Source organism: Hemiscyllium ocellatum, chromosome 15 (genome assembly GCF_020745735.1).
Source record: "Hemiscyllium ocellatum isolate sHemOce1 chromosome 15, sHemOce1.pat.X.cur, whole genome shotgun sequence".
NCBI classification, from domain to species: domain Eukaryota; kingdom Metazoa; phylum Chordata; class Chondrichthyes; order Orectolobiformes; family Hemiscylliidae; genus Hemiscyllium; species Hemiscyllium ocellatum.
In genome coordinates, this window is record NC_083415.1 from 57,460,449 (window position 1) to 57,475,265 (window position 14,817).

Sequence of the window (14,817 nt, forward strand, 5' to 3'; positions counted from 1 at the left end):
TGAGATCAGTGTTAGCAAGGTCAACATTACTTAAGGCTAGAGAGATGTAATTAATTAGTAGCTTATACTGAGACACATTTACTGCCAACGCTCCCCTTCCTCCCCGTATCCAGGTTTGGGATCTGACAGAAACACACCAGCACCATGAATGATGTCCCTTTGTAAAGCTCAGGTATCACTTGCAGAGAATTGAAGGGTTGGTACAGTTGAATCCACCTCTCTAACTGGATGGATATTCCTTGAAGTTTCATCACATGAACTCTGTCAAGTCATGTGCATCCGCTTCAATACTTCCAAATTTTCAAAGTAAATGAAATTAAAAATACCCTCTTGTCTGTTTGCTTGCTGCAGCATTGGAGGAGGTAAATTGTTGAATTCCTGGTCACCCCAGGCCAACCATGAATAACTTGGCATCTCTAAACTCCCCAGGATGATTCCGACATGGGGTACAATGTGACTGGGGAGGGAGGGTGAGGTTAAGGCCTGTGCAGCCTTCACAGGGGGCTGTGAAACAAAATTAAAGTTGGGAGGGAGAAATAATAGAAAGGTCTTTGCTATTTTTCTTTCAGACTTCCCTGTGAAACTTCAGATGGGCTTGCTGCGTGTGCCAATGGAGTGGCCAATTGGTCCCAATGGATTGTAGGAAGTGGGCAGTAAATGGGGGAAGGGCCCAATCCAAGGTCCCCCTAATCCTGACACATCACTGTCTGACTTTAGCGAACTCTTGCATGGATGACAGCGAGCTATGTCCCCACTGTGACCCCATTTCACGGTTCAGAAATCATCCCAACACCTCAGAGGGAAGTGAACGTGGATAGGGGTTTGGAGGCAATGAGAGCAGGAGCTGTAATAATGTGGGCGGAGCTCCACAGTGGTCTCAGAGTTCATGAGCTCCCGCCCCCACCCCGACTTCTGGGGAGCTCTGCCCTCGATATCCAGTCGGGCACTCTCCCGGAGTAAGTGGTTCAACGGGACACTTACCGGTCCATTGACCCCATTTGGAGTATCACAACAACTCCAGCTGCTACATGAACGCTGTCATTTAGGCAATTCTGCGGCATTAATAGAAAGTGTATCATTTCCACACCTCAAGGGACTAATCAGGTATTTGTCCAGAGACCAAGTCTGCAACAGCTCCACTAATGCAGGAGTGAGAGTCACTGTCATGAATTCATTCTCTGAGATAAGTCTTTAACATATCAAAAATGCTTAAGACCCTGAAGGCCCTATTCCCCCAGTGACCTCATTAAAGGACTCCTGACTGGTGCAGTCAAAAGATGTCATTGAATTGCCAGGCCACATCACACAGTGCATTCAGCCACTGATTATCACGACACCTTCCTTTTCCAATGACTTACAAGTGGAACATGAACAAAAGCCCTGTAAAGGTGAGGTCATTATTCTTTGAAATATAAATCCCGGCATCCAGTGTCCACCAGGCATCATCCATTGTAGCAGCTGCAGAACTACTTTTCTCAAACAAACGTAAGAAATAAAAAGCCAGGAACCTAACCAGGGTGGCTCGAGTTGAGAGTGTGATGCTGGAAAAGCACTGCAGGTCAGGCAGCATCCAAGAAGGAGGAGAATCAACGTTTCTGATGAAGGGCTTATGCCTGAATCGTCAATTCTCCTGCTCCTCGGATGCTCCCTGACCTGCTGTGCTTTTCCAGCACCACATTCTCAACTCTGATCTCCAGCATCTGCAGTCCCCACTTTCTGCTGGCTCAGTGGTTAGCACTGTTGCCTCACAGCACCAAGGACCCAGGTTCAATTCCACCCTCAGGTGACTCTGTGTGTAGTTTGCATGTTCTCCCCGTGGTTGCCTGGCCTTCCTCCGGGTCCTCTAGTTTCCTCTCCTTCTCCCTAGCCCCACCCTCCTCCCATTTATCTCTCCACCCCCAAGGCTCTCAGCCTCATTCCTGATGAAGGGCTCGGGCCCATAATGTTGATTCTCCTGCTCCTCGGATGCTGCCTGACCTGCTGTTCTTTTCCAGCACCACACTCTCGACTCTGATCTCCAACATCTGCAGACCTGACTTGCTCTGGTTCCTCCCAAAATCCAAAGATTGGCAATGCCAAATCGCCTGTAGTGTCTGGGGATGTGCAGAAATGGAGATAGGGTGGGGGCTGAGATGCCCGTCAGACGGTCAGGGCACACTGAATGGCTTCTATCTACACCCTAGGGATTCTATGCATAAAACTTTAGAGGTTGCATTATTTGAACTGGCCTATTTATGACCCACAGCCTGAAAGAGTTAGTTTGGGTTTTCCCAGTTAAACATTAAACCCACTGAACAGCTGTGCAATGGCTAAATTCAGCAAACCTCACTGTCCTTCCTCATCATTCCACTGTATGCTTTGAAACAGGTGGATGAAGACAACACAGTGTGTAAAAAAAAGGTTATTTCACACGCAAAGTTCCAGGTGGAGGAGGAGGAGGTTGAGGGGCTCAGGGTTGGGGGTGGTGGCGATAGAAGGTGTGGAGCACTATTGAGGCTGGAGACTGTCACCACCACACAATTCACGCCTCCAAAAATCAAACTTTAGAAGCACAAAATGCTGAGCAATAAAAAGGAGGGCTAACCCCAAGTGGACTGCAACGATTCAGGACAGCAGCTCACCACCACATTCTCAAGGGGCAACGAGAAATGATGGCCTCGCCAGTGATACCCACAATGCACAAGTAAAAAATAAAAAAGTTACCACCGTCAGGTTGGCCTTTCCACAATCCAGTAAAGTTCATTGTCCCTGGACTGAAAACTTCTCCTGCCCAAACAAATCCCAAAAACGGGAAATCACTTTAAAGACGTAGTTTGCCAATCTTCCACAACTGATCAAACATCTCCAGGGATGGCTAACTTTCTACAAGAGAAATCACAGGGGCATTAAAAAGAGAGAGTGAGCTTGTGTTTGAAAAGTTGGCCTTGTTAGTGATAAAGGTCTTGGGGAGTTTGGAAAGGTGGGCTGTCGACAATCACCTGAGCTGCTCAGAGACCTGGTGTGGGCAGGTTGTGGGGGTTGGGGAAAGTTGGGGGGGAAACAGCGTTGCTGATGGGGAGGGTAGTGACAGGTCAGAAACGATAGGCCCACCTCACTCTGCAGTATCTGCACCGCCCACCTTTGCTCCAGTGGCCCCCATACAGGCCAGGATTCACAGTAGAAACAAATTAACACGGACAAAGAATCCAATGCAGGATGTTCAATGAGCTGATGAAGGGCTTATGCCTGAAGTGTCGATTCTCCTGCTCCTCAGATGCTGCCTGAACTACTGTGCTTTTCCAGCACAACACTTTTCGATTCTAATCTCCAACATCTGCAGTTCTGCCTTTCTCTGAGCTGCTAACCATGCAGTGTAATGCTTAACAGAAGCGAGGGAGGGTGTGAGAACGCTGTGGTTAGGGTCTGGAATGCACTGCCTGTAAACATAGCGGGGGCAGGTTGAATGGAGTCATTCAAAGAGGGGCATTGGATGGTTATTTGGATAGTAATGGCGTGCAGGGATATGGGGAAAAAGGCAAATGTTTGACATTGGGGGATAGAACCAATGGAGGCACAATGGACTAACTGCTCTCATTCATCAGATACAGGTTTTGTGATTCTGTGCTGAGTGCCAAGTGACAACTGACTTTGGAGCAGGAAATGCTGGAGAGACATGGGTCAGACAATGTCCGTGGAGAGAATCCCAAGGGTCATCTCTATAAAATATTGGGGGTGGGGGAAGTTTGTAGAGGGATGGGGTGGAGGGGGGCAAGAAGGAGGGAGTGTTCCCCACCCGTTGCCTTGACAGCCAGACAGAGACTCACTGCACCCTCTCTGGGGAGTTCCATTCACTGCTCCCACTTTCCCTCTCAGAGACTAAGAGCAGGTGGTCGCGGGGATGGAGGACAAAGAGTGGATCCCAGCAGGATTCTCCCCAGTGCCGGGGTCTTCCATGGGGTTGCTGGTCATGCTCCTGACACAGTGACAGGCTGATCCCAGCTGGTTACTGTGGGACTGAAACAGTGCGGTGGTGGGAGCTGACGGCCAAATCCCACCCTCTCCAACTTGGGTTTAACCTGAGCCACAAATGGGGAAGATTTTCAAGCAATATTCCGGGCCTGATTAAATCTATTCCCTCACCTCCCAAATGTACCTTATGAGAGGGTTAGGGATTCTATGCCCCCCCCTCACCATTAACTCGCTTTCTCCCAGTGATAAAAAGGGGTTTTGAGAACATTTAATACTCTTCTAGACAGATCTTTCATCAGTAAGGGAATCGGGGGTTATGTGGAAAAGCAGGAAAGTGGAGTTGAGGATGATCAGACTGAATGGCTGAATCTAATGACAGATTAGATATGATGGGCTGAATGGCTACTTCTGTTCCTCCACTTTGCAGTCTGACTCTGAGTATTCCTACCACTTCCTGTTTCTTTCTCAGATTTCCTACATCTGCCACCCTGTGCCTAGCTACCAGTGACAACTTCCATGGATTTCCCATTCTCTCCCTTCTCCCATTCCCCCTCCCCACGCACCCACACCAGAAGCAAGCTGGGTTCACACAAAACAATGGATGTTCATGAAAACGGAGGAAGACTGCATTACCTTTAAGAATGGAATTACAAAGGGGCGCAGTGGGAAGTTTGTTGCCTCTTGCAGCTTTGAGTGAAACTCTTCAATGGTCACGGTTGAGTTCTGGAAGGGTAGGTAAGAAAATAAAAAAAAAGTGTCAGCTGTGTGTCTGTAAGTGAAGTCATATCCTTAGGACTTTAGCTTTGGTGCAATATTCCAATATCACCGCTCTCTCCAAAGACAGTTTTAGGCCCCCCATCAAGAACTGATCCTTGTTGAGCTCAACACTTGGGTTTATAAACTACCACCTAACACAAGTGGGGCAGGCAATGGCATAGAGGTTTTATCATTAGGCTATCAATCCAGAGAAAAAGCTAAAAATGTGTTGCTGGTTAAAGCGCAGCAGGTTAGGCAGCATCTAAGGAATAGGAAATTCGACGTTTCGGGCATAAGCCCTTCATCAGGAAGCCCTTCCTATTTCTTGGATGCTGCCTAACCTGCTGTGCTTTAACCAGCAACACATTTTTAGCTGTGATCTCCAGCATCTGCAGACCTCATTTTTTTACCCTATCAATCCAGAGACCCAGGTAATGCCTGGGAACCCAGGTCCAAATCCTGCCACTATAGATAATGGAATTTGAATTCAGTAAGAATAACCTGAGGTTAAGACTCTAATGGTGAAGATTTTGGAAAAAGCCATCTGGTTGACTGATGCCCTTTAGGGAGGGAAATCTGCCACCCTCACCTGGTCTGGCCTGCATGTGACTCCAGATGGCACTCTCAACTCCCTCTGGGCAATTAGGGACAGACAACAAATACTGGCCTTGCCAGCAACGAATGCAAAAATAAATTCCACTCTGGAGCCGAACCAATCAGCCTCCAAAACTGACCATATTAATGTGAACGATTCATTCAATGCCTTTCAGGAACTCTCATTAATTCCTAACAATGAAGTGTAACCACAAAAAGAGCCAGATGCAGTTTTCCATAACACGCCCAAACCTATATCATCAACTTGACTGAAATCACACGAGTAACACAAAATAAGATTCACTCGCTCAAAAATCAATTTCCTTGTGTAAAGATTGAGAAAAACCTTTGAATGTCAGCTGACACACTCACATTGAGTTACAATAATAAACAAATAGCAAAATAATGTTAGTCACAAACAACATCGGGGTAGACCCAGGTTAATTAGTTGTGTGTTCCCTAGGCGTAAGAGAATTCTGAAGTAATTATTGGTAGATTAAGTAAAATTTCAATCAATTAAGGAGGCCATATCCACACTAGTCAGAACGAAAACGTTGTCATGTTTAAATCAACTCGATTTGACCTCATTGATGAAAAACACCACCTTGGTATAAATACAGACAATGAGAGGATAATTTAAGGGAAGTTTCATTTGACCCTATGACGATGATGATGATTGCACCTTCATTGTCGATTGTTCAATATGATTGCCAATGTGTCCATTCTATCCAGAAGCAGCTCAGGAAGTACATGAAGCATCAGTCAATATAAAAATGGATGTGTAAGTTATATCTTATGTAACATCATAGGGCCAGATATAAAGAGACTCTCTTCAAAACACTATAAACAGGACACAAAAATGGACCATTTAGGCACAATACAAATTGACACAATTTAGTTTTCTGTTCACTAAACTGTCACAGCTTGAAACAGAGCATTTTCTATAACCTTTGTAGGCAGTGAAGGGATTAAACAGCCCAAATCGAGCACAGCAGAGCCCAGTGACAGAGTCAAGGTTGCTTGATCAAAGTGCGCCAGTCCCCACAATGCCTCACTGTGACATTGCTCGGAGACCACAAAGTGATAGCTGTTGTGAATTGAAGTTTTCTTAATATGTGCTGAATTTGGGGCTTTGCTCTGTTACTCATGACCTCACCATAACTCATTTCACAGTGGGCAGGGTAGAACTAAGACTTCAAGCTGGTCATTGACCTGTGTTTTTAGCCATTAGGAAGACCCAAAGCAGAGCAAGTCACTGGTGAGGTGGCTTGTACCCAATCTACACGGGCATTGTCCTTAACCCTAAATTTGTACAGCGCACCTAAAACAGCTCTGAACCCCCGTGGTAATGTTGACGATTGGGCCTAACTTTAAGGGAAGAAGTTGAGATGCCATGAGCAGAACAAATCCCTTTCACGGCGAACACAGGCATTCCTCCTGGACACCTACTCCCTGAGATTTCTCAGCGTCCTATCTTCCTGCACCAGCCCATCCTAACTCCCGACTCCGTTGTCAGTCCCTCCTCTCTCCTGAGGCTTAGCAGAGGGCCACTGAAGTACAAAGTGCCTTTGGGGCCTTGATAAGTGACAACAGATTCCTCGGAACATGTCAGGCCAGTTTCAGATCTCTCCATCCCAGAGTGTACTGCTTTGACAAGAGAATTCTGAAATAATTATTGGTAGATTAAAATTTTAATCAACTAAAGGAGGCCATATCAGAACAATAATGCAAATCCCACTCTGATTTCAGGGTAACTGCCTGGGGTTAGGCAGGAAGGAACTTGCAAGGGGATACCCATCAAACAAGGAACCATTCCAAAGAATTAGACAACAATGGGTTGTTGAGAAAAGTGTGGAAAGGGGAGAAAAAGATAGGGAGTCATGGAGAAACAGAGGGAAAGCACAGCTGTACAACATGAGAATGGAGAGTTTGATTTATAAGGAGAGGCTGGATTTCACTTTTTCCCTGGAGTGTAGGAGGTTGAGGGGTGACCTTTGAGGTTTATAAAATCATGAAGGGGTATAGACATGGTGAATGGCAGGTGTCGTTTCCATAAGGTGAGAGATTTCAAGACTTAGGGCATACTTTTAAGGTGAAAGGGGAAGCTTAAATAAAACGCGAGGGACAATGTTTTCTACACAGAGAGTGGTTCGTGTGTGGAATGAGAAAGTGGTGGATGTGGGTACAGTTACAATGCATAAAAGACATTTGGATAAGTACATGAATCAAAAATGTTTGGAAGGATATGGGCCAAGCACAAGCAGATAAGACTAATTTAGTTTGGGATTATAGTTGGCATGGAGTGGTTGGACGGAAAGGTCTGTTTCCGTACTCTCTAACATGGATAGCAGCACTGCCAGTGTAGAAACCCAAAAACTAAACTAATAGAATTATACGGTGTTATGACACAAGCTTTAAATACAAAAGCAGATGGAACAATGAGTCTAAACCCACAGTTAAAGTCGGGTGTACATTTGGGATACCACACTCAAGAAGCAATTGACATGGTGTGCGGTTGATTCACTGGGATGCTGCAAAGTTGTCCGTGACCCACAGGAACACAGGCCTGGTCTCTCAGTAAAGACAAGAGGACTGGTGGCAAGTGTATCCATACTTTAGACAAGGGCACATTTGCAAAGAAGGGAACTTCATGGTCATCTCAGCCAGTGCAGGAAGTGAACCTGCACTATTGGTGTCACTCTGCATCAGACAGCAGCTATCCTGCAAACTAAGCGAGATGACTCCCGGCCACTAGAGTGCCACATGATGTGGGAAGGTACATTCTTGGCAATACAAACGTAGAGAAATGAGCTTAACAAATTAGGGTTAATTTAATTTGAACAGAGGAGTTCAGAAAGAAGCTCTTTAAAATGACGAAAGATCGGGACAGGGTAGTTTTCAGTGGTTTAAGAGTTTAGAGGTTGAGGCAATTGATATAGAGATGTATTTAACTCAGGGAATATGGGAACTTTTTCACATGAAGGGCTGGGAGGCTGTGGAAGGCAGTTAGAATTAGTCATTCGGGTAGAGAGCATGTCAACATTCAAGATTAGATTAATTAAGTGATCAAAAGGAAAGGAATATTGAGTCAGAGCTGCTGCTTGTCATGAAGGAAGGTAGAGTTGAATGCTCTGTTATTGCTGTGGGTTTTTTTTTTATATAATTCCATAGCGAGCTGTTTCTTTGTAAAATGGAAAAGTTGCAAAAAGCAGGTGAACAAGTTCAGAGTTTCACCTTCAAACTCCATCTTTCGAACTAACACCTTTACCTGTGGCCTGCACAAACTTTTTCTTGAGGAAGGATGATAAGAGTGTTGTGGACCAAGATGGTCAGTCACAAACAAACTGAACGGCAGACTAGGCTGCAGAGGGGCTGAATGGCTAACTCTCAACTCTCGCTCTCATGAGCCTCCGGATGAGACTGTACTCACCACCAGTGCCAGGACAAGGCTGCGGACTCGCTCCCCGATCTCCGGCGAGATGTCATTGCCAAATTGCTGCAGGGTGGTCAGAAAGCGCTTCAGTTTGCTAAGCTGGCGGGCACCACAGGTGGCAGGGAGCTGCTGACTGGCGAGAGAGGACGAAGGACCATTGCTGAAGCGTTGAGGTGGGGATGGCACGCCATTCAGGGCAGGTGGAGAGTGGTCAACACCATTCGGCACTGTGTGGGGGGGAGGGGGGAGGGGGGGGTTGAAGAAAGAAAACATTGTTAAGACTCCTGAAGGAAGTCATTGCCATTTTTGCCTCATTGCATAGCAAAACAGACTTGACGGGTTGTCCCTACACTTCATGGCTTTTAATATTTTAACTCAATCCTTTGAAAATAAACAGGGATCTTGTGGCACAGTGGTAGTGTCCCTGTCTCTGAGCCAAGAGGCCCACGTTTACGTCCCCCACCTCCCCTCAAGTGCGTAACAACTTTGCTGTTTACCTAGATGATATCTATTCAAATGTGCCGGGGCTCTTATGTTGTCGTGACAGCTTAACTATCCCTGACGGTCAAGCTTCAATTCCAACCAACTCAATAATCTCAGTGAACAGATTGGTCAGGAATCCCTCTGGCGAAGCGTTACGGTATTTTCGGGTTCCACTTACACATTGCCCAGACGAGGGTTGCGAGGGCACTGAGTTCTTTAAACTGTGGGGTTTTCAAATTTATATTAAAAAAAGCATTTACTTTATCCGCAGCAGGAATTGGGCCTTAAAGGTTGATCAGGTGGGCCGCACCAGCAATTCAATAAATGGTAGGAGTTTGAGGAGACCCCACTGCTGTCAATGCTCAGATGGAGCTCCATCTAGCTGCTGTAAATTGCGACACAGAGTTTGTAACTGCATAATTCCACCTCATCACTCCACAGAGGGTCACAACTCTCGGGTCAGAAAGCCCCACTCCATGAGGCCAACTTTCTTTCTGAAATATTAGGCTGGTGGCACAGTAGAATTTGAACCTGCATCTCCAGAGGATTAGCCTCAGGCTCAGAATTACTAGCCCAGTGATATTACCGCAACCCCACTGACTCCCAACCCTTGTTCTGAGGAGCTCTGAACGAAAGCTTGATGGATAACGTTGAAATGGGAGACATGGGTACAGAGGTTAAAACAACAAAAAACTATTTCAAAATCACTTGAGAGCTTCCTTTCAATCAATGAATCCCTACAGTATGGGAGCAGGCCATTTGACCCATCAGGTCCACACTGACCCTCTGAAGAGGGTCCCACCAAGACCTGTCCCAGTAATCCTTCATTTCCATTGACTAATCCGTCCCTGGACAATGGGGCAATTTAGCATTGCCCATCCACCTAACCTGGACATCGTCGGAGGAAATGCACACAGATATGGGGAGAAGGTGCAAACTCCACACGGACAGTCACCCAAGGGTGAGATCAAACCAGGGTCCCTGGCACTGCGAGGCCATTGTGCCACCCATGAAGTTATACCTCGCAACGAATGTTGATGAATACGGGAGGGGGATTTTACTGGCTTGAGTTTTAAATGTTCTCTCTTATAGAAATACTGAAGCTGTGCACTGGTTAAAGTTACAGAGAATTGTTATTCCTGCTATTCTGCCCTCATCGATTTAAACTTGTTCTGTCTTATCTAGGGTTTTAGCAAAGCACGCAGATGAACGACATAATAGACCCCAGAACAATGGGATATCGAATGTAAGAAACGTAACCCACGTGAGGTCGGGGTGAAGGAGTTTGGCCGAGAATTCCCTTGGTTTCCAGACGGAGGTGGCGGAGGCATGGTCGGGGGTGTGGCTCGAGACTGCACTTTCACATCCACTGGTGACCCCGGCATTGCGGAACGCGTCTTTTCTCCGTTGACTAGAATCACAACAAAAAAAAGGGGTTTTTCTTCAGACCTCAATGTTTGAAATGAGAAAAATCATTGACACAGCTGAGACAATTTTGCACATCACATTGTAGTTCTGTCCTCTTAATTACCTTACCTGGTGATGCCTCCTCATGTCATTTACAACATCTTCCCAGTGCAGGGCAGGCAATGACCCAGTAGACCTCTTGCTAGACTATTCATGAGAAACTCAGCTAATTAAATTCCCTACAATGTAGAAACAGGCCATTTGGCCCAACAAGTGCACACCATCCCTTTGAAGAGTAACCCACCCAGACCCGTTTCCCTCTGACTAATGCACCTCGTACTATGGGCAATTTAGCATGGCCAATTCACCTGGCCTGCAGACCTTTGGATTGTAGGAGGAAACCAGAGCACCCAGAGGAAACCCACTCAGACATGGGGAGAATGAGCGAACTCCACACAGACAGTTGACAGAGGCTAGAATCGAACCCTGGGCCCTGGCGCTGTGAGGCTGCAGTGCTAACCTGTTCTTTTTCTCGACTGGGACAACACATCCATCCTAGGACAAGCCAAACAGAGACACGTGCGAGAATTCCTGGAAGCATGGCACTCCAACCGGAACTCTATCAACAAACACATTGACTTGGATCCCATTTACCACCCCCTGAGAAAAAGAATAGGAAATGACATCACCACAGGAAATGATGTCACCACAGGAAATGACATCACAAAACCCAAGGAATCCTATGCCATTCCACCAGTGCTTCATCCGGAGGCTCACAGATGATATTACTTAATATGATGATGAAACATCTGAAAACGCACCTTCCAGCTCAGTGAGCAAAACTACACCAAGAACTATGGACGATTGTCACAGAACAATCCACCTGGTTCTCTAATACCCTTTGGGGAAGAACATCTGTCATTCTTACCTGGTCTGGCCTATATGTGACTCCAGACCCACAGCAAAGTGATTGACTATGAACTGTTCTCTGGACAATTAGGCGTAGCCAGAAAAGCCCACATCCCGAGTGAATTTAAAAAAAGGCCATTTGACCCATCATACCTACGCTGTCTTTCTTGTACTATCACTCCCCACATCCCATCTCTTCAGATACTTCATGCCTGGGCTTGGTGTGACTGAAGATTGTTTGACTTCAGGAGGAGGTTTTAGCAGCACAGAGAAAGACCCTTCAGTCCATTGTGTCTGTGCAGGCCATCAAAGATCTGAGCCTGTGGTTCTATTGACATCCAGCTGGGAGAAGGTGAGGACTGCAGATGCTGGAGATCAGAGCTGAAAAATGTGTTGCTGGAAAAGCGCAGCAGGTCAGGAAGCATCCAAGGAGCAGGAGAATCGACATTTCGGGCATAACCCCTTCTTATGCCCAAAACGTCGATTCCCCTGCTCTATGGATGCTGTCTGACCTGCTGCGCTTTTCCAGCAACACATTTTTCAGCTCTGACATCCAGCTGGATCTGGAGGACTTGCCCAGGCTGACGCTCCCTGCGCAGGGAGGCTGACTTACATCCTTAATCCTTTCCAGGCAGGGTCAGGAAAACAGAGCATGGCTCACCGTCTGCTCTGCGGTGTTTCTCTTGAGCTACACAGCTTCGGCAAATGAAGCCAGTGGCTTAATTTGCAGACTTGAGCAGTAAATGTGTTGCTGGAAAAGCGCAGCAGGTCAGGCAGCATCCAAGGAACAGGAAATTCGACGTTTCGGGCATAAACCCTTCTTATTCCTGAAGGAGGGCTTATGCCCGAAACATCGAATTTCCTGTTCCTTGGATGCTGCCTGACCTGCTGCGCTTTTCCAGCAACACATTTTCAGCTCTGATCTCCAGCATCTGCAGACCTCACTTTCTCCCCAACTTGAGCAGTAACTCTACACCCAATACTCCAGTGACGTGCCAATGGAGCCTTGCACTATAAAAATACAGTCTTTTGGGTGACATTAGAAACGGAAAATCCCAACTACTCCTTCTTTAAGGGGATGTGCCAGGCACTGTCATGGACCTGCTGGGCTGAATGGCCTCCTCCTGTTCTGTTAATGATGTGTAATTGCACTTCTTTTGAAAACAAACACAAGGGAACTCCCTATATCCTGGCCAATAATTTTCTGTCAACCAGAAATCGCTAATTCAGCTGATCTGATTATTATCGCGTTGCTCTTTGTGTGGGTTCACTGTGTGTAAATTGGCTGCCTTGCTCACTATAAAATCAGTCAGTTGCGAAGTTATGAAATGCGCTACATAAATGCGGGCATTTGTTAACCCAGTGCAACAGGAGACAATTAGCCTGGAAAAGCTTCAAAGTAACATCATCACTAGGTTGGTTGTTAAAAAAAACCTTAGTGTACAACAGGATCTTGATCACATTTGCGCTGAGGAGTGGCAGATGGAGTTTAGTCTAGATAAATGTGAGGTGCTACATTTTGGTGGGGATAATCACGGCAGGACTTATACACTTAATGGTAAGGTCCTGGGAAGTGTTGCTGAACAAAGAGACTTTGGAGTGCAGGTTTATAGTTCCTTGAAAGTGGAGTCTCAGGTAGATAGGATAGTGAAGACGGCATTTGGTATGCTTTCCTTTACTGGTCAATGCACAGAGTCTAGGAGTTGGAAGGTCATGTTGCGGTTGTAGTTGGAAGTCATGTTAGGCCACTTTTGGAACAGTGTGTGCAATTCTGTTCTCCCAGCTATAGGAAAGGTGTTGTGAGACTTGAAAGGGTTCAGAAAAGATTTGCCAGGATATTGCTAGGATTTGAGCTATAGGGAGAGGCTGAATAGACTGGTGCATTGTGGGCTGAGGGGTGACCTTATAGAAGTTTATAAAATCATGAAGGGCATGGATAGGGTAAATAGATAAGATCTTTTACCCAGGGTAGGGGAGTCCAAAACTACAAAGCATAGGTTTAAGGGAGAGGGGAAAGAGTTAAAAAGGGACCTAATGGGCACTATTTTCACACAGAGGGTAGTACGTGTATGGAATGAGCTGCCAGAGGAAGTGGTGGAGGCTGGTACAGTTACAACACTTATATGGCATTTGGAATGGTTACTTGAATAGGAAGAATTTAGAGGGATATTCCTGATGAAGAGCTTATGCCCAAAACATCAATTCTCCTGCTGCTTGGATGCTGCCTGACCGGCTGTGCTTTTCTAGCAACACACTCTCGACTTAGAGGGATATGGGCCAAATGCTGGCAAATAGGGGGACTGGATTAATTTTGTATATCTGGGTGGCATGGACAAGTTGGACCAAAGGGTCTGCTTCCATGCCGTACATCTCTATGACTCTATGGGTGGCACGGTGGCACAGTGGTTAGCACTGCTGCCTCACAGCGCCAGAGACCTGGGTTCAAATCCCACCTCGGGCAACTGTCTGTGTGGAGTTTGCACATTCTCCCCGTGTCTGTGTGGGTTTCCTCCGGGTGCTCCAGTCCAAAGATGTGCAGGCCAGGTGAATTGGCCGTGCTACATTACCTGTAGTGTTAGGTGAAGAGATAAATGGGTCTGGGTGGGTTGCTCTTCGGAGGGTCGGTGTGGACTTGTTGGGCCAAAGGGCCTGTTTCCACACTATAAGCAATCTAATCTAAATGGACCATATGTGACGGACAGGTAAAGGAGGTAATGTTTGGTTCTGCTGTTGGTTTCCTGACTGTAGTAGGGGCAGTGACAGCGAGTAGCTGCATTAATGTAGTGGTTTCCTGGAGAGGTCTTGATCTGTTTTACTCGATATGTAGTGGTGGAAGGAAGCAAGTGTCAAAACCCTACTTATGGCATGGTTCCAATTTTAACCTGATGAGGACACCAACAACAGTTGCATTTATATAGTGCCTTGAGGTGGCAAAACATCCTGCTACCAAGGAGCATTACGAAACAACAACTTCACACCAGACTGCAAGAGGAAGCAATAGGACAGGTGACCCAAAGCTCGGACAGATGTTCGAAGGAGTGGACCGAAGGAGGTGGAGAAGAGGAGCATCTCGGGAAAGGAAGTGTGGATTTTTTTGTGCCCGGATATCTGACGGCACAACCGGTTAATGTTGAGATGATTAAAATCGTGGATGTGCTAAGGGTGGAACTGGGGGGAATATGGAGATTTCAAGAGGGTTGTAAAGCTGGAGGAAGTTGCCGAGGTTTCGGGGAAGGGGGTGAGGGGTCAGACGCCTTTTGACATCAGGGATGAGAATTTTAAAACTG

General features: G+C 46.4%; 1 protein-coding gene across 4 annotated transcripts in view; it reads right to left on the reverse strand.

The window, feature by feature from the left end:
• Positions 1-14,817, reverse strand: part of LOC132822994 (protein CBFA2T1-like) — a 169,268-nt gene that overhangs the window by 33,623 nt on the left and 120,828 nt on the right. For 3 of the 4 annotated variants that reach the window (XM_060836508.1, XM_060836510.1, XM_060836509.1), the window contains 3 exons: positions 10,479-10,625; positions 8,729-8,958; positions 4,582-4,671 (listed from right to left, as the gene is read on the reverse strand). In XM_060836508.1, the coding sequence (XP_060692491.1) occupies positions 4,582-4,671; positions 8,729-8,958; positions 10,479-10,625 (467 nt within the window). The remainder of the gene's footprint in view (positions 1-4,581; positions 4,672-8,728; positions 8,959-10,478; positions 10,626-14,817) is intronic. The other variant, XM_060836511.1, reaches the window with a different exon arrangement.